This window comes from Gobio gobio (genome assembly GCF_949357685.1).
Source record: "Gobio gobio genome assembly, chromosome: 22".
Lineage (NCBI taxonomy): Eukaryota > Metazoa > Chordata > Actinopteri > Cypriniformes > Gobionidae > Gobio > Gobio gobio.
Window position 1 is genome coordinate 18,569,927 of NC_137118.1, and position 22,800 is coordinate 18,592,726.

Genomic DNA, 22,800 nt, shown 5'->3' on the forward strand with positions numbered 1-22,800 from the left:
CTCTGTTTGCAATTATTTACTGAATTTATTTATCCAAGATTTGACAAATTCTGTGAAATTCCGCGTTAAATAGTAATTTTTTTATGACTAGATTCCACGATAGCGTCCGTTTTTTCCGCATTGTGGAAATCATAAGGCCCTATCTTTGTTAAAATATTACAAATATGTGCAAACATTTGTCTGCCAAAAATCAAACCATAAAACAGGAAATTATATCATATAGAGAGAACCCCTGAAGACCCCAATGACAGCGTGTCAAGGTCAAAAAGTCTAGATTAATGTTCTCATCTATTATTAACGAAACAAAAAAGTGAAAAATGATACCACAAGCAAATGATGAAAGACAACACATTTGTCCTTCTTCTGCCTTTATTTTCCAAGTCGCTCAGTGGAAATTATGCATAAATACACACTGTCAAACATGTGAATGACTGCTAAAAGTCCACCTAGACCCTTTTTTTTTTCTTCCAGTACAAAGACAGGCACATGTCCTTTCCAGAGACTAATCTGTAACAAATGTACAAATATTTGAATTACAAAAAGGCAGCTGAACTGGTTCGGAGGGTATAAAATTGTAGTAGATATAAATAAAACACAAGAAGATGTCCGAGTTTGACGATGACTATGCAGTCGAGGTGTTTTTCAAAGGATACTTGCTTTCGGAAGTGTGGCTGATGTGGCACATGAATGGTTTGGTGGCTCTTGCATTAGTTTCCTCCTCTGTTCTTGTGTCTGGAAACTCATCTAAACGGGAGGACTTTGAGACTAGAGGAGGCGTGCTTATGCAAAGAGAGTGTTTTACATTCAGGGCCAAAATACAAAACAACTCTAAAGCAAGTAATGCGATATCGAAACAAGCACATGGTCAATACATCATGCATACAAAATCAAAGGCTCTTGTCATGGTTCACCTAGAGGGGCTGATTGTGGTTTTAGTGTCAATGATGAAAAGACAAAGTCAAACCGGTGATATATTTTTCAGTAGGGCTTTGTCAACCATTACCATCCAAGATAAAGAGATAGATGAGCAAAATCCTAGATATGTTCAGCTTTAAAATATAATACTAGACCGAGTTATAAAAACACCTTCACGTCCTCAATGATCCTAAATCAAAAATGTGCGTTTATAGGTCGCTCTAAAGCTCCAATCGAGTTTAGTGATATAATATAACAGGAGAAGATTTTATTATTATTTTTACGACTCGGGAATCACTCCTAATTCCACTTTTCACTTCACAGCCACGAATATTTAAGACGGCATATTTGAATTACATCTACAGACTGTCATTTGTGAGAACATACACTGAAACATTTGTTTTAAAAATACATTAGCACTCACATTAAGGCTTTTAAGTACAAACTAGCATTCTCACTCTCTCGCAAACACGCATTCACTCAATCACTCAAGAAAACATACTACGGACTACAAGACTTCCAGTTGCCCTACGTGACCAAGCGTATGATTAAATCATCTATTTAGTAGCAATGTGCAACTAGGTCTGTATTAAAAAGAACTGATACAACCATTTGACTGACAATGGTAATCGTGTGTTCTGGGTTAATACGTGTGGTTTGAGAGAAGGTATCAAACTTCAGGGCTGAAGTGCCTTCTTTTTTTCTGCAGATATGCATCCTTACGTCCATTTTTCCATGGCTCAATTAGTTTCACCACAGTAACAGAGTTAAAGTAACTACGTAGTTTACACAACGGCCATGGTGAACCGGGATGTGCTGGCCTGTGGTGAGTTGGCGATCGGTAGTGTCTGAGGGATGCTGGGATGTCGTCCCTGGGTCATATCCTGCCTGTCTCCTGGTCCTTCTCCTCCAGCAGATGAATGAGCTGACTAAAGCTCTCCTTTACCACGTCCATGTTGTCCACCGTGCTTCCCTCCAGAATCCAGCTCTTGCCTCGTGCCAGAGGTTCCAGCTCAAAATATTTCTTTATCTGTGTGTGAAATGAAGAGACGGAGAAAGAAATGAGGCTCAATTAGGTGGAGACTTCTTACACTATTCACCTTATGTTTAATGTAAGAGCGGCAATGCCATTTTTAACTCGAATGTGTGAGGCTTCCGGTGTCATTTGCTTAGAGTTATTTTAGCTGCTTGAATTGTAATGAATTATCATAACTGGTTTGTAGTGCACTGCAAATAGCTTCACCGTTTACCAAAAGCAGCTAATGAATCGGAAGTCTGGCACATTCACAGAAAAATCGTACATCTGCATAGACTTGGTCGGCATTACTGGGAACGCCCACAAAACCTTATATCTGCCATATGCCGTGGGGAAAACAAGCCTTTAGAATGAATGCACGTAGACCTTGTTAGAGGCTTTATCTTTACTCTTTGTAATGATTACGATTTATTTTTGCTTGGTGCAGTCCCAAAAAGTTGCCATGTGGCGTTCTGCACCTCTAGTAAGTTAAAAAACCCTGATCTGAAGTTTTATACTGCCGAATAAACAGACGGAGCTGTTCGTCAATTCCGAAAGCCTGTGCAATCCGTCCATTACAATTAAACATTTGCACTACATGATGCTGGTATTATTGTAAAGATTAAAAAAATAGATTTCATTAATTGCAATGGCAAAAGTTTGTTGAACAAAATGCCAATAAAAAAGTAATACTTGTCAGTTGTCACGGGACTCGAACTGCGTCAGAAATGCAGTCAATTTATCATTAAAACAGTTTTTCACGATGAGCGATCACATAGCCACATAATGCGTGAGGTTATTAATGTACAAAACATTCAAAAGTCTTCTTCATTTCATGATGGGAAGGGCTGGGCTCATGCTTCAAGCTGATAGTCACATTATATGTACGGCACTTGTACATTTTCTCATCAAAATGCAGCTGCTCCCACAAATATTACACAATATAATATCTAGGCTACTTCATAAACACGCAGTCTTTTGATGAAGACGGTTGCTATAAAAAAAGTAAATAAAAAACGTCGCTATTGTCAGTACTTCTAATTTTGTGACACTGACATGTCAACTCCAAATATCAATTTCATAACACAAGACACGTACAATCGGCGATAATAGTTTTTGTGCGCAAAAAAACCCTAAATAATGACTTACATAGTGATGACGATTTCAAAACAAGGCATCATGAAGCTTCGGAGCGCTATGAATCAGCGAGCCGATTCATGATTCGGATTGCGTGTCAAACCGCCAAACTGCTGAAATTTGGCGATTCAAACTGCTGAATCGACTCGCTGATTCATAACGCTTCGAAGCTTCATGATGCCTTGTTTTGAAATCGTCATCACTATGTAAGTCGTTATTTAGGGGTTTTTTGCACACAAAAACTATTATCGCCGATTCATAAAGTTATTTTAGAACAACTGTAGTGAGATGGACTTTGTAACGACGTCTTTAGTACCTTTTAAGGGTCTTGAGAGTGAACAGTGCCATTGTGCCAATGGAGGCCTTTCAGAGCCATCAGATTTCAACTAAAATATCTTCATTTCTGTTCCGAAGATGAACGGAGGTCTTACGGGTGTCGAACGACATGAGGGTAAGTAATTAATGACAGAATTTTCATTTTTGGGTGAACTAACCCTTTAATGTAAGAGCGGCACAGTCATTTGTAACTCGAATGTGTGAGGCTTCCGGTGTCATTTGCTTAGAGTTATTTTAGCTGCTTGATATTCAATACTGGTATTTGCCATCATATTATTTTAATGAATTATCATAACTATGAACAAACTGGTATGTAGTGCAAATAGGTTCACCGTTTACTGCATTTTGTTATTCTTCAAGTTATTTCCCAACAGCAGCTAATGAATCGGAAGTCTGGCACATTCACAGAAAAAAGTGTACTTCCGCATTGCAAAAAAAGTGGAAAAAAAGTGGAAAAAAAGTGGAAAAACGTATCCACTACAGTATACATTTTAATGTGATGCCTAAAACCACTTGCATATTGACCAAAAAAACCTATATTTTTTCCAAATTGAAATTGTTTTGACACAAAATGTAATTGATTGAGAGACAATCTGACGCTGAATCCGCCATTTTGTCTGACAAACAAACCAGACAGGAGAGTTAGTAGATTAATGGACTTGAACTTGAAAAATGGTGTGTACTGACGTCTTTCTGCGGTTTACACAACACACCTTCAGATGTTCATTCATGTTTATTTTTGTGCTATAGCTTATTCACATGCCATGTATAAGTTCATATTTAAGTTATCAGTCATAATAACATGACAATAACTCATATCAGGTAGAATTTGTGTATCAATGCATCCTTATTAAATACGGCTTTGTATTAACCACAATGTGCTGTTATAAGCATTTAAATATAAAGAAACCAAAATATTGTTGTTTCTACGCAGTTCATGGTAATTGTTAAAACCTATAACGGTTGAGGACATTTTTGTTTGTTTGTTGAATAAACCATACAGTGATGTCCAATATAAAATCTGTTATCCTGAACCACTGCTGTAATTGACCTCATTTCATTCATGTCCTATTTGCATGTCTGTAAAGCATTCTCATACATGCTAACAATTGCTATATAGATTTTGGTTAACATGATTATTGACGTCATTGGTGTGATCCAACCGATATACTATCACTGTACTACAAATCAATCCTGAGATCAGACTGTTAGTCTGTGGATTAAAACAAGATTTTTCAACAAACTTTTGGCTGGGTTTGTTATTCTGGAACAAGTTTCCCCTAATGACCAATAAGAACGTAGGATGAATTGTATCTGTAAATATTCATCTGTAAATGAGTTCCAAAATAAAACAACAAGATCTTTATTCTACTGAAGTTAGAAAGTATGTGGTCTCGGCCAAGAAATTCCAATGTATTAGCCAGGGGAATATGAGGACAAACTTGTAGTACTAGCGCCAGTCCTTTTCAACGGGGCAGAAATGGGAGGGGAGACAGGAATGTGATCAGTGTTCGCTATGGTAGATGATGTGCAGGAAAGCTTTAGGTAACAGGAGAGAAAATGATAGTTTTACAGCCCTATGATCAGCAAACAGTATGAGCACTTGACTTGACAGTACTTAACTGATCACAGCATATATGAGATTGAGGATGTTTCTTCTGATTATAAGCAGCTCTGTGTTTTCAGAATTTCCAAGGCAACAATAGAAAGCAACAAACAGAACAATTCAACAAGAGTTATTTCCAAGCTTGAAGCCCTTCAGGAAAGATCATCTCATCGTGAATTAAAACAGCCATGTGCCATGTACAATGGTCTCAAACGGTATTTTTGGATACAAAATGACACTTGAAAAATTACAAACAAAGCAGCATCTGCAAAAACATATCTTGCTAGAGTTTTCTCAAAACCTTTTTGAGTCCTATTAGAGTAACCACGGTTGTAGTTCTTCACTAACATATGAATATCTAAATACTAATAATATTGCTTTGATCATTTCTCTTAAAAACAAATAACACTTTGTATACATAATATATCTTGCAAAGAAATCCATAAACGTGGCTTAAATTTGTGCTCACTGTATGCTTTGCTAAATTTCATCAGTAAGAACTCACCCAAAAATGAAAATCATCCCATAATTTACTCACCCTCAAGCCATCCTAGGTGTATATGACTTTCATCCAAACACAAAAAGTCGGGTACGCCAGGTTAGAGGTCATTCTTTTGCCGGAACTAGACTTGTGTACAGGCCATTACCGAAAGCCAGTGATTATAGTTTATAAAGTTATAAATATGGATATTTTGCTTTCAAAAAAGTATTGCTTCGCTTCAGAAGGCCTTTATTAATTCCTGGAGCTGTATGGATTACTTTTATGATGGATGGATGCGCTTTTTTGGGGTTTCAAAACCTAAGGTACCATTCACTCCCATTATAAAGCTTGGAAGGCTAGAGGGTAAGTAAATTATGGGATCATTTACATTTTTGGGTGAACTTGTATAAGAAAATAACAACATTGGACTTATGGACATAACATTGAGACAAATTTCCAAAATTTCTTATTTTGTGTCCACAGAAGAAAGAAAGTCATACAGGTTTCAAATGTCATGAGGTTCAATAAAGGATGACAGAAAATATAATTTTAGGTTAAACCCTCTAAAGATCTGAAAGAATAGCACAATGCCAGAAAAACCTTGACCTTCGCTTAAACAACAGCACTTAAATATCCAAAAATGTCCCTGTCAAAGTGATTTCTCCCCTCCACCTCCTAACTTATGCTTCCACCCAAATCGTTGACCCCTGACCTTGGGGGACTTTAAGAAGCCCAGAATAAATACAGAGTAAGCCACTAGCACAGGTGTGAAAAGTGAAGGCTGAGAGGCTAAATCATTTCAAATGCTGAACTCACATTATTCCTGACACAAAAGAATCACACTATATTTTCCTCTAGTTTTGGCTGTGTTTCTGGAAGCCGGCCCGTCCCGTCACCTGATTGGCTCAGTCCCAAACCTCAGTCCCTGCTGTGGAGAGAGACCACCCCACTGGGAGCACTTCTTCAAGCCTGGCCTCTGATTCCACATTTAAACTCACTCACAGCAATGAAATATATGGCATCAGTGTCACATCTAGGAAAACACTGAGCTTAACTGACAGCCAGCGGGAACGGGCCAAAAAAGCCGTTGGAATTTTTTACTTCCCTTTGAGAGTGCAATGAAAGGAAAAAAATAAATGAAATAATCAAACAAAACATCCTTTGAGCCAAAGCTTTCCTATTATGCCAAGAATGTTGATTAAGATTTCCCTGTCTGGGACTTCATTGCTACAAAATTACCCAATCCTGCTGCATCGAAGCGCAAGAACAAACTTGGAACGCGAAGCCATATTTGTCTATTGTTTCACAGTGAAACATATCCAGACCTAAAAAAGCAAGTGTAACATTTACAAAAGACAGGATGATTAGGATGGACTGCCAGTGACGTTCATGAAAAGTACTTCAAAATGATGATACAGACTGATACAGAGTGCTGGTATGTCTGATGGCAGCTGATGCAGCAGAATATGTATCAAGACAGAAGAGATGGGTCAGAATGGTCAGCTTTCAGCAGTGCTTTATATCCAGTCCACACCAACAGCATCCATGCAACAACACAGCCATGCCAGGCCAGTAGTTGGCGATAGTGTGCTATAAAGATTTTATGTAACAAAAAAACACTGAAGAATGTTTTAGGAATGCATACTAATTAACTGATGCAGTATATGCATACTCCTCTATATAGTGGTATGATCATTTAACAATTATAGGCTGACTTGTAAATGTTATCTAAGACAACCGAAAACAAAAAAAGAAACCAGTGTTCCTCTATTGTGGTCAAAAATCCTTCCTGTCGAATTCCAGCACATTTTCATAAACAACTGTTGCCATGCGCAAATGGTGCTCATGATGTATTCCAAAACCTGCATCACCAGTTCACGCACAGCATTTTGAAATGCGTTTTCAAAAATCTGTTTTCAGTGAACTAAAACATTGTTTACATGTACATTGCCCTACACTAATATTGGCACCCTTGGTAAATATGAGCAAAGACAGCTGTAAATAAATCTGCATTGTTTATCCTTTTGATTTTTCATTCAAAAAAATTATAGGGCCCTATTTTAACGATCTGAAACGCAAGTGTCAAAACGCGAAGCGCAAGTAACTTTGTGGGCGGGTCTCGGCGCTGTTGCTATTTTCCCGGCGGGATAAATGGCTCTTGCGCCCGGCGCAAATCTAAAATGGGTTGGTCTGAAGTAGCTTCATTATTCATAGGTGTGGTTTGGGCGTAACGTGAATAAACCAATCCGAGCGTCATCCAACATTCCCTTTAAAAGCAGGTGCGCAAGTTCCATTATGGATTGCTATTATTATGGCGTATTTACCAGGCGCACGCCAGGAGCGGTTCACAGCCGAGGAGACTGATGTTCTTTTAAGAGCAGTGAAAGACAGAGAAGTGAAGTTGTAATGTTGTACATTATGGTAAAGGTGATTTCACAGTCTTTTTTTTTTCAGTCTTTCCAGTTTTTCAGTCGATTTTTGTTCCTGGTTCTTGACGGACAAACCAATTTGTCAGATGTCCTTATATACATATATGTCTTGCCACTATTGGGCAAACAGGTCTTATCCTTAATTATTACAATTAGCCTGAATCATTTGTAAGCTAGATTTATGCCTATTTTTTCACATCTTCGTGGCACACCACAATGATTTCCGTCATATGACGGATGAAGATGAAGATATCTCATGTGTTAATATTTTTTTAGTGTAACAATTTATGATTTGCAAAAATAACTTGCATCTGTGTAGATTACATGAGCAAAGTGTATGTAGGGCTGCTCGATTATGGAAAAAATCATAATCACGATTATTTTGGTCAATATTGAAATCACGATTATGTAACACGATTATTTCACATGACTTTGGGAATGTGTTGTATTTATTAAAAATACACCTTTCAACAATTCAATTGAAATTGTAACATTTGTTGTACTTTTTGAACTATTAAAATAAATAATATAACATATATTCAAATCAAAGTATAAAAGTATTCATGTAAAAATGATAATCACAAATAAATAAGATCAACAATATGGTTCGGCTAGATATGCTTTTCAGGTACGTCTAACATTAGTTTTCAGGTACAGAAATGTCTCAAATGTAAAATAACATTGCATATTTGAGTGCATAAATTAAAGATGAATCCTATTAAACTTACAAAAGCTATTCAATCCGGATCGGATATGCGTCGTCTTTATCGACTGTATAAAGTTCACTTAAGGCATATACAGACTATGTCTGCTAGGATACTCATCAAGATGGACATGTTGACATACGTTTTGTGTGAGTTTGTCCGTTCAAGAGCAAGACTTGAAAGAGAACTCAATATTTGCGCGCTGTGAGATGAGTGGAGCGCACAGAGACACATTTCCTCACAGCGCGCGCGGCTTCTCATTCGCGTCTTCTGGCACTAAACCCGGGTGATGACGGTGAAAACGACTGGTCATATTCAAACATACGGCAGCACTCGCATGCATTGAACAAAGTTTACAAAGAGAGAATTATTTGAAAAATATGAGGGGAAAAAGGACGTTTACACGGCACCCCTGCTCTCGTCAGTTTTTGTTTCTTTATTAGATTGTCATAGGTCACTCTGTTTAATTTTCAAGTGGTTAAACAGATTCGTGGTGTTCCCTTGCGTTGCAGCCACTGCCATGTAGCAAATCTTGCACGTAGCATGTTTCTACTCGTCGTCTGATTCCTCGAAGCCAAACTGTTCCCAGACAACGGAGTTGGTTTTGCCTTTTTTGCTCACCAAACGCTGCTGTAACTGCCCTCCTTCTGCCATCTTTACTCGCGCAGAGTTTTTAAATTCCAGCGGATGATATGCACACGAGACTCCCGATCTGAGAAAGTTTGTGGCTTCGGGAGGGGCGGATGAGCGCATGCGCGTTTCATTCAGAACGCAAGGCAAAATAATCGTTTTTTCTCGATTGTACTATTTTGGTGATCGTTGGGAGGCAAAATCGAAATCGAAATCGAAATTCGATTAATTGCACAGCCCTAAGTGTATGCGCGTTGTGCACGCTATACATTATGGTCAAGCATGCGCCCTTAAAATAGCATAATGAACAACGCGCAACGCGCCACTGACTTTAGACTAGGTTTTTTCTGGTCAGTGGCGCAATTGTTTAATGAAACAGCAAAATAGCACCAGGGATTGTTTGCGCCGGAACACGCCTCCTTTTTTGCGCTGAACCGCCCAGGGAGCGCAAGTGCATTCACTAGTTTAGCGACGTGCTTCTGTGGAGGGAAAAGCGCGCTTTGCGCGGGTGCAAAATAGGAATGACACATGCGTCGGTGTACAAAGTCAATTGCGCTGGGTGCAAGATAGGGCCCATAATCTTTCAGTGAAGTAAAACAACTGAAAGTGGGGGGAAACTCACATTATGAAATAAATGTTTTTCTCCAATGCATTTTGGCCACAATTATTGGCACCCCTAGACATTCTTATTATTAAAATATCTCTGAAGTATATTCCCATTCATATTTATGTTTTCTTTTAGCACACCAGGGTGACTAGGAGTATTAAAGGAACTGTATGTAAGAAATGTATTTCAATTAATCATAAAATGGCCCTGATATGTCACTAGACATTAAGAAATCATGTTAATTTCAAATACTTATATCACTGACAACAGTTGTCCGGCCAAGATATTGTCATTTTAAAAGTGAAGTTGCAGCCCTCAACTGATGTTGATGTTGACATGTTGTGTCATGCCTGAAGCGCCACCCTCCACCTATCTACCAATCACAAAGTCAGTAGTGTTTCTGCATTCGGGTTGCCAGCACTGCTCTAGTTACCACAGCTGCAGCTATAAACTTTTTGGATAAACAATGTCTAACTTTACGAAACCTAAACGACCTCGTTATGAATACGAAAAACGTTGTGACAGTGTCCGAAATAAAACAAGGACTTGTATAAGAGATGCCTTTGAAAGTTGGAGATGGCTGAAAACGGAGAATAATTTGAAGACTGAGGCCAACGTTGCTAATTTTCTCCTGGACAGGTAAGGTTCATCTATGTTTGGCTAACTTGTACTTAATGTAAATGGACATTTCAAATATTCATGACAGTCGAACAAAGTTATGCATGTTCGTGCAAAGTAACGTTAGGTTAGCGCAGATGGAGGAGGTGGGTCATTGAATTGAAAAGGTAACGTTAAGGAATTGTTTGGTAAATAAAAACGGCGAGTCGTCATTGCTAACATTAGTAATGCATTATCAGAGCCCGTTTCTCTCTCATTATGCTGGGACGCTGAGGAAAACAACATTAGCACGCCTATTATGGCAATGTGAAAACGTATTTGAGACAGGAGCCTAACGTTACCTCGGTAAAAATTATTCCTCATTCGTTCTTCGCATATATAGTGGACAAAACATGCTGCAAGTTGACCTGTATGACCATTGCTAATGTTATTTAGCTTTGCTGTAATTTTACTATAATATACTATAGTATTTTTTCATGTGGGAATGTACTGTCACATACGAGCGTTCATATTTACGATTATATTTGGCTAATCGCCATTAGTCAATTTTTGCGATTCATAATTACTTCATAAAACATCGCTCTTGAAGCATAAACATAATTAACAGAAAGAAAAAAACTTACTGTGTACGACTCGTCACTTGCCATTGAAAGCTCCTTGTAGCAGCCTACGTTCCTGCTGGATCCTGCAGCCTATCTGGCCACCTCGAGTCAGGGGAGGGGGAGGGGGAGAGGGGATACACCGCTCAACAGTAATTTGAAAGTGATTGCAGTACCAGTTTTGGCCACAGTCCTACATACAGCTCCTTTAAATTGTCTAGCCATGACTTAAATATGAGGAAACAGAAAGGCAGAATTCCCTTAATCATTCATCACAATTAGAAAAACCAAAGAATATAGTTCTGATGTGCAGCAAAAGATTGTTCCGAAAGCTTCACAAAATAGAAAGTGCATTGAAAATGCCCATTTCCACCATCAGGGCAATAATTGAGAAGTTCAGACTAAAAATTATCAAAAGATAGCACCTACATCACCACAAGTTGTTTGGGAGGGTTTCAAGAAAAATATTCCTCGCTCATCCAAAAACAAACTCCAGTATATTCAGTTGTCAGACACGACTGGAACTTCAAAAAAACAAAAAAGCTTTTTGACAGCAAACCCACCAGATGGGTTTGGTGCAAACAGGGATAAAAAGTACCCCATGGTTAAATATACAGCTGGATCTTTAATGTTGTGTGCCTATTTTCTTTGCTGGAGGTCCTGGACATCTTGTTCAGATACATGACATCATGGATTCCAGCAAATACCAACAGGTAAAAAAAAAAATCTAAACTTTACGGCCTCTGCCAGAAATTTTATAATGAGCCGTGGATGGATCTTCCATCAGGGCAATGATCCAAAACAAACATCAAAATCAACACAAAAATGTGTCACTGAGCACAAAATGAAGCTTCCGTGACCTGAACCCTATAAAAATGAGTAGGGTGAACTGAAGATCTGGAAAGATTCTGTATGAAGGAATGGTCTCTGATCTCTTGTCAAGTGTTCTCCAAACTCATCAGGCATTATAGAAGAAGGCTCAGAGCTGTTATCTTGGGAAAGGGACATTGCAATAATTGGATGCCAATCATTTTGGCCAACGTAAACTAGAGAAAAAAATTTATTTCATAATGAGATTTTCCCCCCATTTTCAATTGTTTTACTTCAATGAAAGGTTAGAATTTTGTGAATTTTTAGAATGAAAGATCAAAAGGATGAACAATACTGATTTATTTTCACAGCCGCCTTTGGTCAAATTTACCAAGGGTGTCAATATTAGTGGAGGGGACTGTAGCTGGGAGGTCAAAATGCAGTGAAAACCTGTTTCCAGAAAAATATATTCATTTTGAATGGGATCTTAGTGTGCGGTCAAAGTGTTTGGGAAATTGGCCATTTGTTTAAAAGTAGTCTTGTCAATAAAAATTTGGTGACAGATACAAAATGATGCGGTGAAGAAAATACCTCTTGTGTGGCTTAGGTTAAAAAGAAATTGTGATTTTCAGAATGAAAAACAAAAGAAAAAAGTCAAATTCTGAATAAATTATAAAGAGGAAGCAAACAGCAATACAATTATGTATTTTAGAAGTTGCCAATTTAATTATACTTCGCCTTTAAACCAAATAAAGGTGTCAGTAAAAATAAAAAGCAGGATCGCCAAGCAGTAGAGGCGGATGTTGTTCTAAGAAATCAGATATTGGTATCAGCACACAAATACGATTACACAAATTTTAGCGTGCATCCCTACTGAGAAACCTTGAGCAAGCCCAAGATGAATCAAACCTCAGGCCATGTGCAAGGCTCACATGGCGCCAACTAAATCTGCACATTCTCCAAGTCCGATTGGCTTTTACACCTGGTTTACTGCAGACCTTTTTCTTCATGACATGTTTGGATATGAAGTCTTTCCGGTGTCAGTGGGATATACCCTTACTGGAGACAAGCCGTGACTAAATCACTTTGTCAGATACCTGACTACCGATGCCCCTGCACAAAGTCAGAAGCTCATGGGTTCCAGGATAGGGGCCATGAACAAGCCTCTTGGCCTATGTGCTTTCATAGTGTGTTCGCCTGGCCATAGAGCAGATTTACAGTAACTCAATTTGCGTAAAGCCTGACGGTTCACATCTGGAACTGCAACATGATAAAAAGGAGCTGGGATTGAGCTAATTAACTGCAGCATTGCAGGACCGCAAGGTCTCTTATTGTTGCAACTACCAACCGCCAATCAGTTGTCCTCTTGCCCTGAACGTTTGTGTGGACTGACCTTCACTTGAGAAACTCACCCACAAAGAAAGAACATACACCCACAGAAGAACCCCTTCAGGCACTGACAGGTGACCTGCTGGCAAGCCCACATCAACAAATCCGCTCAAACTATGATAACAAATCCATCTGATATCCATCATACTCTGAACTTTGCACATTTAACCACACACGCAAACCCACCTGCAGATCTGCTCCCCAAAAAGGGAGAAATTCCCCAATGAAAGTGCTCATTTCTTCAGCATACTGCAAACATTACCATTGGGAGAGTCATTTCAAGGATTATATCACATTGAGTTTCTAAAGATAGGAATGTGTAAGCATTGTGATATTCATCAGTTTTCAAGAGAAAAACATGAAAAGGTTTTCAGTCCAAAGATGGAGCTGAAGCAAATGATGGAGAGCACACCTCCTCCCCCAATAGCCGAGACTCTGTCCAGTTGTTTTGCAGAGCTCTAGTTTCTGTTATTCATGTGTTAAATCAGGCTCATTCCACAGCAAACCACAGCAGTTCCATGGGCCCCCTCTATTCACATGCTGGAGGCTGCACTCCCTTTCTGAAGAGATTTCCTCATATTAATAAATGGAACAGTATTTCATGCAGGGCAACGAAGGCCCTGTCGCTGGGGATTCCTCAGTGAAGAAACATTCCTGACAAAGTAGCTCAGAACAAGACCTTCAGCCAAAATCGTGTTCAAGTTTCAAAACAAAAAGTGCTGGCCAAGCAATACGGGTATACATGTGCATGTATTAGAGGTGTATACATGTGCGTTATGTATTGCTCAATCTCTCTTGACAGAAACGTCTTTGCAAATCTAGAACATGAACAAAGAGACAAAGCTGCAAGAGACAGATAGTTTATGCTGTCAAATATGGTATAGAACAAAATGTATTGCGTTCACTGGATCTCTCCATACACCTGAGATGAAAAAGACCATCTGCTCCAATGCCATGACCCCCCCACCAAACAAGCATAACTTCCCGTTGTCATGACTAGTGTTTGTCGGCTCTAATGTAAGCATGTGTTTGAGTTACAGTGATGACTGAAGTGAAGTTCAGAGTTCTCATAACTCACAGAGTCTGGCTCCACAACATTGGGAACATATTAAAAGGAGCTGAACCTGCCCCCCTGGATATCTTCAACAACACTTTACCTAAACTTAATCCCAACCGGGAGTCCCAGGCCATATCAGCAGTGATTCATAGACAAAAATCCAAACCTGATACTACCCCAGCAAACAGTCATACATATGCTATTTCCCTTTCCTTTACACTTGTTCACACCCATCTAGCGTAACACGCTCAAAAGCAAATGTTAGGCAAGGCTTGCCGCTCAGACTGCAAATCAAATTGGTTAAAAATACCTTATTGTAACAGTTGCTCATGGGAGATGTAATTCAATTAGAATGGATGGTGCAGCCCATGGTCTGCAAAGGTAAAACTAGTCTATTACAAGATGAGCAATCTGGAGCCCCTTTTTCCACGTAATGCTGGTTCCTGGGCAGGTGCCTATTCTTGAATCACTGAAGATCAGAAGAACTGGGTTTTTCTGAGGGTCTGGAACCAGGACCAGCATTGAAAATAAAGATAAATTAGACTCCCAGATTGCACCAGCCAAGTCTATCTCGGAGAAAAAGTGATATGGGTTAACCACAGGAAATTGGGTTTTGCTTAAAAGATGGTGTGTAGTACTACTGTTGCTAGAATTTAAAATGTGTCTCACACATCCCCATGGAGCTCTTCTGCCAATGCTTGGGTCTGACCTATTGCAGAATCTTGCTTGTACAGTCTGTTCTGTACAGACGGTGGGCATCAACTGCCAGACTGTAAATAACGCATCTGCTCAGAGTGCAGAGGAAACGACACTAATTGCCATCATGAAACCATAAAAGATGTTCTAGAACATGATGCTTCCCTGTAATATACTTCGCACACCACAACAAATGATATACCATGACTTCAATGAAAACATGTTCTTTGGTTTGCGTGTTGTAATCTCGATACAGCACATTGTCAAAAGCGCACACTTGGACTGCAAGAATTTGGATACTTCAATTGCATGGTCTCTCCAGGATCCATGACCATATGGTCCACAAGCAGACGGCTGCTGGTTGTTCAGAAACTGGGCACTGCCACCAGACAGAAGTACTCCATGTGGCAGCACCATTGACCTCTCTCAGCAGAATGCCCTGAGTCAGGCTGCCAGCGAGCCACACAATAACGTCTGGCCAGCGTGTTTCTTTCGAGGCCAGACAGAATACAGAGTCCACCCAACCAGACAGATCTACCACAGTTCAGCCTCCTTCAGGCACACAAGATGGCCTTTGTCTTCATGTCTCAAACACATCTTTCAGGACGAGGAAAAATTCCTCCCCCCAAAAAAACATTCAATTGATGGCGCCTGATGTCAATGAGGACATCTCTAAGACTTTCCTCGCCCATTTTCTCCCATGTATTTTAGGGATTCACAACAAACTACTTAGGACCACTTACATAAAAAGTCGTAAGGTATGTTGTACATCCTATTGCTCGATGTTGGTCAACATGTTGAGATTAAATTCTATTGTATACCTAAATTAATTTAGCGAGGAAGAAATGTCCAGGAATGACGGTACCCTTAAGCAAGCATGGTCTGAGTATTGAAAAGTGTCATGAGGTTCAGTGAGGACATGAAGAGGGCAGATAAGCCAAAGACCAAATACATTTGCTTTCCAGCGCTCTCTGTATGGAAAGCAATGTAAAATGGTACCTGAATGCATTAATGGAGAGGGTTCAAAGACATCTGTCATATGAAACAGGTCCAGTTCTGGAGCTTGGGGGTCTGTGTGTCTCCCACTCATGTTGGTTCTGTGTGCATCCATCTCTATCAGTCATAACTTTATTAGAGCCAGATGTTACGGGTGCCCTGTCTACTTCCAGAGCCGTGGTAATTTTATTATTACTCTAAATCACAACCTAGTGAGATCTGCCACATGAGAAGGGGAGGGGGTGTGGGTCATGCAGGGGAAAAAACGGGCAATTCTTTTAAAAGGTAAGACATTGACCCCTTCCATTACCGCATGGGGGGAGCTGCTTCCAAAGAGCAGATGGGGAGACGGGGGCAGTAAATTACACCGGTGACTGTGACTCTGCTGGGTAGAGTTTCAACAGCCGAGCCCTTAGATTTGAGGACCATAGAGCTCCAGGGGTACCATATATCAAAGATACAAGAGTCTTTCTTGTAAGCACGAGGAAGGGATTTAAAAAGGACACACACACCTGTAATGGTCAACACTAGTATGTCGGTTTGAAACTAAGTCAAACGCAATACCTAAGAATTGTAAGACTGGTTTAGAAATGCATCTTCATTTTCTCTAAGTGAGTTGGATTTTGGTGGTAGAAGACAGTCAAATTAGACAGATGGCAATATGGACAGGTTATGCGACATTCCCTGATTCTCCAAAACCATGATCAAAACTAGGCAAAGAAACCGGACAATATTAAATATAGGTTGCCTTGCAACAAGGATCAAATATTTATAGTTACATTAGAATATAAAAAATAAAAAGTTGGCATGAAATAGAAATTCACCATCTGTACTTTCTAATGCATGTTATAGATCTCATTGTGAAAGATTAATCCATCCATATGTTTGAACTTCACTAAATTGCGACTAACAGTTTTGCTCATGAATATTAATTACATGACATGCTGTCTGCCTTCAGGATTACTGATTGCTGCTTCTGCATTTGCTCAATCCACGGCCAACGTTTTAAAAAACACTGAGGCTTACAGTCGTCATTTTACACTGTTGGCTACATTTTGTTTTTCTTCGCACAGTGGCCAAGCAAAACAGAACTCTTAAACTATGATTATCTCCCAAAATGTGGAGTGAAGGGATTCTTTCCCTGCTCAAAGTATAAAGAGAAGCTTGAGTTTTTCTTGGTAATATTAATAAATAATTATTCATAAATATTCAAACACATTTAAATGTTTGATTTTATGGACATTTTTGTTTACTTTTGCACAATAAACTATTTTGGTACTGCGCTGGATTGCCACTTCTTGTCCAATATCAAACTGTGTCCTGAAGCGAAACCAGTGAAGAGCCTCTGGTCTGGATCATGGGGTTCATTAGGCATCTTTGCATGATCAAAATAGAGAAAGAGAGAGAGAGAGAGAGAGAGAGAGAGAGAGAGAGAGAGAGAGAGAGAGAGAGAAGGAGCAAAAATGGACAGCACTGATCTTTCCCACAGCAAGTAGCATGAGAGACTTGGGAAGGGGTGTAAAGCCAGACAGACACCCAGACAGTGGAGTGAGTGTGTGCGTGTGGTATGAGGGAGAATGGTGTTTCTCCTGCTGATCTGACACTGGCCTTGGCATCCAGCACTGAAAACCATGCCAATGTCGGCTGAGCAAATTCCGAGCCCCCGAGGAAAACAACAAGCGGGTCTGTTGTTCGGACCCAGATTGCCACGAAGGACAGTTTTGTACTGACTGAACTGAGCCGGTCTCTCACATCACTTGGATCAAGTCTTGTGTTAACGTACTAGCTGAATGGTACTAACTGTGTAACTGGCTTTTCTCTTCTAGATCTTCATTCATTTTGTCTTGTCACAACTTTTCCCCATCCATTTGGCTCTGAACTGTCAACCGTCCAATAATATGATGACAGATTTCCATATCTGCAAGTAAAGAAATTCCCTGTTCCCTTTCAAATCTCAATCATCATAATACGCTCTGCATGGCTACATTTGTCCCCTTAAGCAACCTCAATTGCAGACTCTGGTCAACTTGACACAAGTTTGCACACAAGAAGGAGAGAATTATATGTTATTTTTCATGCGGTTGTTGAGATAGTTGCGCATTGGTTTGTTCATTTTCAATACAATAGGTCCCCACTGCCACATTTTCAATCACTCATATTATTCACGCACTCAAACATCTCAACAGGTCCTAAATTTACTTTTTTCTCATCATCACAAAGCACAGAGGAAAACATAGTCATAACTCTAGTTGTCAACGAAAATGAGTTCTTGAAATTCTCATTTTTCAGACATACAAATCGTAACCCTTTCCTCCTGCATCATATTTCATATGCAAGACAGAAATTTTACACTTGACAAATTCCAATCCAAACACAGTAGGGTAAAACTGAGTCTCATGCTAAGTGCTCTTAACCAGTAGCGGCCTTTGAAATGTTTCACCTGAAACGGGTCTCGCAGCAGAAGGGGCCTCTGTCTGAGCTCAAAAAAGTGCCCCACCCCCCGCTATCACACCATGCACACACCAGGGTCAGAAAATAATGGGGGCTTGAAGCAAAAATGTCACCATAATTAAAAAAAGCTCCAAAAATCCAAGATATAGTGCAAAAATTTCTCTGCGTAAGTTCTTGTTTTTAATATTCATAAGCAATACCACACGAGCAAGAGTGCTGTTTTCCTGAATATTAGTATGTTTGCAAATGTGATTTGATTATATACAACAGTTCAATAATCAATCATTTAATATTAGGTGACTTGCATTTTAGACACAATATAGCAAATTTTTCCTCTATTTTGGGAATAGTTTAAAACAGTAGAGACATAGCGCATCTCTGAGCAAGACAGTTTGAGTTTCATTACTGAATGAATCCATGCTTTTGAACAAATTTGTCTAAAATAACTCGACGACTCACTCTCACTTGCTTTGTTCCTGAATGAATCAGCTGTTTCGAATTAATCATTTGACTGAATGATTTAATGACTCCTTCGTTAAGATAATAGCTGTGTCCGAAGTCATGCATTGTCTAGGTACTACATTTGAATTTGAATTGACTTTGCGACCGTTAAAAAAGTCTGCTCTATATAGTATGAATGTGGGTAAGTATGAATGAAATTCAAACATATTACATATGAATGAAATTCAGACATACTACATCTGCCATGTTGTTACTGTCATGCGACCTACCAGTGTCAGTTGCGTCGCTTCACTTCCATACATATATCCATTCCTGTGGCCTCATGGGTTAGTAAAGTGTTCAACAAATGCACACTTCAGAAAGGTCATCCGGGGTCTTTTCGCCTACTGTCTCAAAATCCCAAATGAAGAACAAGACAAAGCTGTCTAATGTCCTGTCACCTGGCTGTAACCTCCTCATGCAGGGAAGCATGACTGGGCTTGATACATGGGATTCAGAAGAAGACAATCAACTGATGTAACCAGTCATGGGGCAACCTGCAGAAATCAGCCACACTAGATCTCTTCTATCTGTCCTTGCTTGATTGGTTTTGAAGCTGGGGTTCAGGGACTCCCAGGGGGTTGCAAGGGAAAATGTAAGATGAAACAATTGCAAACTGTTACTGTTGCTTACCAGCAAGCAAGAAATACAAAACCAGATATGCATATCGTTTGCGAAACATATTTCTTCATATCTCCTTCCTTGTAACATTTTACTTGTTGTAAATGTTGGAGGTATTGTTGTTGTGTCTTTCTAGATCTGTTTCTAGATCTTTGAAATTATATTAAACATTAAAAGTGCTGAACTATTATGAACTGAAGTATTATGAATATCATTTTAAAATAACATTCCATTTATTTATTTAACCTTTTGTAAAAAGAGATTTAAAACCTTATTCCTTTTTGCAAACAATGCGCTGTCTTTATAAGACAAGATACTTGCTATATGTTATATGCTATTTTATATAGTCTGCGTACATGAAAATATACAGCTGCCTGCATATTTTATAAAGAGGGTCCCTCGCAAAGGGGATCCTAAAATTTGGGGGTCCCTGACAATAAAATATGTGTAAACTCTTGACAAAAGGTGGATTACTTGCTTTACTGGAATCAAACGCATTATGAAATGGTCATCCAGGGCAAGACAGATGATCCATCACAGTTCACACCCTGAAATATAAAACAAAACAGGTTGATGCTGGCGCACAGGCCACTTCCATGCAAACCAGAATGTGAAGCAGACCACCATTTGATACGTTTAGCAATTTATATCTGGCAAAAATGAAAAACGATCTGAAATTTCTCCACAGACTAGCGTGTGCAGATGAAGTAGTACAGAGGGAGGATTGTATTTCAACTGCTTTGCAGTGCAGAGTACATTTCTTATTGGCTATATAGACTTATGGACTACATATATGGCAAATGCAGTGTTGTCCCAAGTACACAGTACATTGCTTGTTAACACAACTATATAATCAACCAATCACATGCAACTCAATGCATTAAGGCGTGCAGACATGATCTGCTGCAATGTTCGCCAAACTTAGTTTGAACATGGCATGGTTGTTGGTGCCAGACGTATTTCAGAAACCATGCACAACCATCTCTAGGGTTTACAGAGAATGGTCTGAAAAAGAGAAAATATCCAGTGAGAGGCAGTTCTGTGGGTGAAAATGCCTTGTTGATGCCAGAGTTCAGGGGACAATGACCAGACTGGTTTGAGCTGATAGAAAGGCAACACTCGTCCCAACCAAGGTCTGCAGAATAGCATCTCTGAACACGCAACACGTCGAACCTTGAAGCAGATGAGCTACAGCAGCAGAAGACACACCGGTGCCACTCCTGTCAGCTAAGAACAGGAAACTAAGGCTACAATTCTCACGGCTCACCAAAATTGGACAATAGAAGATTCGTAAAACGATTTCTGCTGCAACATTCAGATGTTAGGGTCAGGATTTGGGGTAAACAACATGAAAGCATGGATCCATCCAGCCTTGTATCAACAGTTCAGGCTGCTGCTGGTGGTGTAATGGTGTGAAGGATATTTTCTTTGCACACTTTGAGGCCTCTTAGTACCAATTGAGCATCGTACTGTTGCTGACCACGTCTATCCCTTTATGACAACAGTGTGGCCATCTTCTGATGGCTACTTTCAGAAGGATAATGTGGCATATCACAAAGCTCAGATCATCTCAAACTGGTTTCTTGAACGTGACAGTGAGTTCTCTGTACTCAAATGGCCTCCACAGTCACCAGATCTCAATCCAGTAGAGGACCTTTGGGATGTGCTGGAATGGGAGATTCACATAATGGATGTGCAGTCGACAAATCTGCAGTGATGCTATCATGTCAATATGGACCAAAACCTCTGAGGAATGTTTCCAGCACCTTGTTGAATCTATGCCAAGAAGAATAAAAGGTATAGTTCTGAAGGCAAAAGGGGGTCCAACCCAGTGCTAGCAAGGTGTAATTACTAAAGTGTCTGGGCGATATGACTAAGGTTTTTTTTACGATAACAATATATATCACAATATAGTTATTTTTGCTTTAAATAAGGTTATGATATAAAACATTTTGATACCACTGAAATTTCATAATTCTTATCACTAGCCAAAAAAACTCTCAAGCTCTTACTGAAGACAAATAAACAGTGATAAAGAAAGAGCAAACTACAATAGAACAAAGACATAAATTAAATCGACCTACTAGAAAAAGCTTCAAGCACTAGAAATACTACATAAAATGTATAAAGTAGTCATATAAAAAACAAAGCACAGTCTTTACGGTGTAAATTAAATATAAATGTATTCTTATTAAAGTTTAAAAGCGATTCAGTCAAGAGCAGTGAGACATTTTTTTCACTTTTTTTGTTGTTTGATTAGCATTAATAATGACCGCAGGTAAATTTGGATGCTGTCACTTTAAAGTCCCTGTAAAGTCAAAACTAAACATGTGTTCTGAGTTTCTCACACCACAGATAAATGTGTTATTAACCACCCAGCCAAATTTGAATTATTAAAAAATCCGCCAAGTACATAAAATAGCTTATCAAAAACTTGAAAAAATGAGCAGCATTCTCTGCTCTCAAACGCTGGGGGTGTGTCCGCTGGCGGCGCCGAAACCACGCCCACTCGTGGGAAAGCTGGCGTAGCAAAACAAGACAACACTCACTGATCACGAACGTCTATGATCACGACGCACCAGATGTCGGCGGGACGGGAGGACTAAGGCCGGGGCGGGGGATAGTCGGTTCTGCAGCGGATTATCAGTGAATTCCAGTTGTCTCCGGTGAAAGTTTGTAAAACGATCCGGTGTATTGTCACTGCAGACTCAGAGGCAGGCGTCGGTGGTTATCCTCAGCTCTCCATCAAGATGGCTGTTCACAAAATTAATCCACCTCTTCTTGATCATCGTTTTTGTTTTGAAAGCTGTTTTGTAAGTTGTAGACTATAGTAACTAACAGTACTGACAGTAACTCGCGATCGAGCGGGCAAACTAATGCGAATGTGCTCTAGTTATTATGATCGTGTTACGGGAGGAGCCAGGCTCGGTGGCTCCAGTGCGTCATCAAGCCACCGTTTTAGCCCCGCCCAGAAAATCCTGAACACAGCAACGGTGAAAAACTGTTTAACGGTCTAACTTCTGAATTCAGTACTACATAGTTCACAGTCTTTGTAATTTGTTTCAGCAATACATTTCTAACATTTATAATGTGTTTAGAAAAAAATCTCAGAATTGCCTTTACAGGGACTTTAAGACTACATGGATCCATTATACTCGTGTGTTGTTCTTTCTCAACGGTTTGCATTCACTTAAGACATACA

The 22,800-nt window shown here is 39.5% G+C and overlaps 1 protein-coding gene across 4 annotated transcripts in view; it reads right to left on the bottom strand.

The window, feature by feature from the left end:
• Positions 1 to 322: 322 nt before the first annotated feature.
• The window catches only part of arl15b (ADP-ribosylation factor-like 15b), a 63,809-nt gene continuing 41,331 nt past the window's right edge, over positions 323 to 22,800 (bottom strand). For 3 of the 4 annotated variants that reach the window (XM_079804787.1, XM_079804788.1, XM_079804785.1), the window contains one exon: positions 336 to 1,945. In XM_079804787.1, the coding sequence (XP_079660913.1) occupies positions 1,793 to 1,945 (153 nt within the window). In that variant the 3' untranslated portion in view covers positions 336 to 1,792. Of the gene's footprint in view, positions 1,946 to 22,800 lie in introns of all 4 variants that reach the window. The other variant, XM_079804786.1, reaches the window with a different exon arrangement.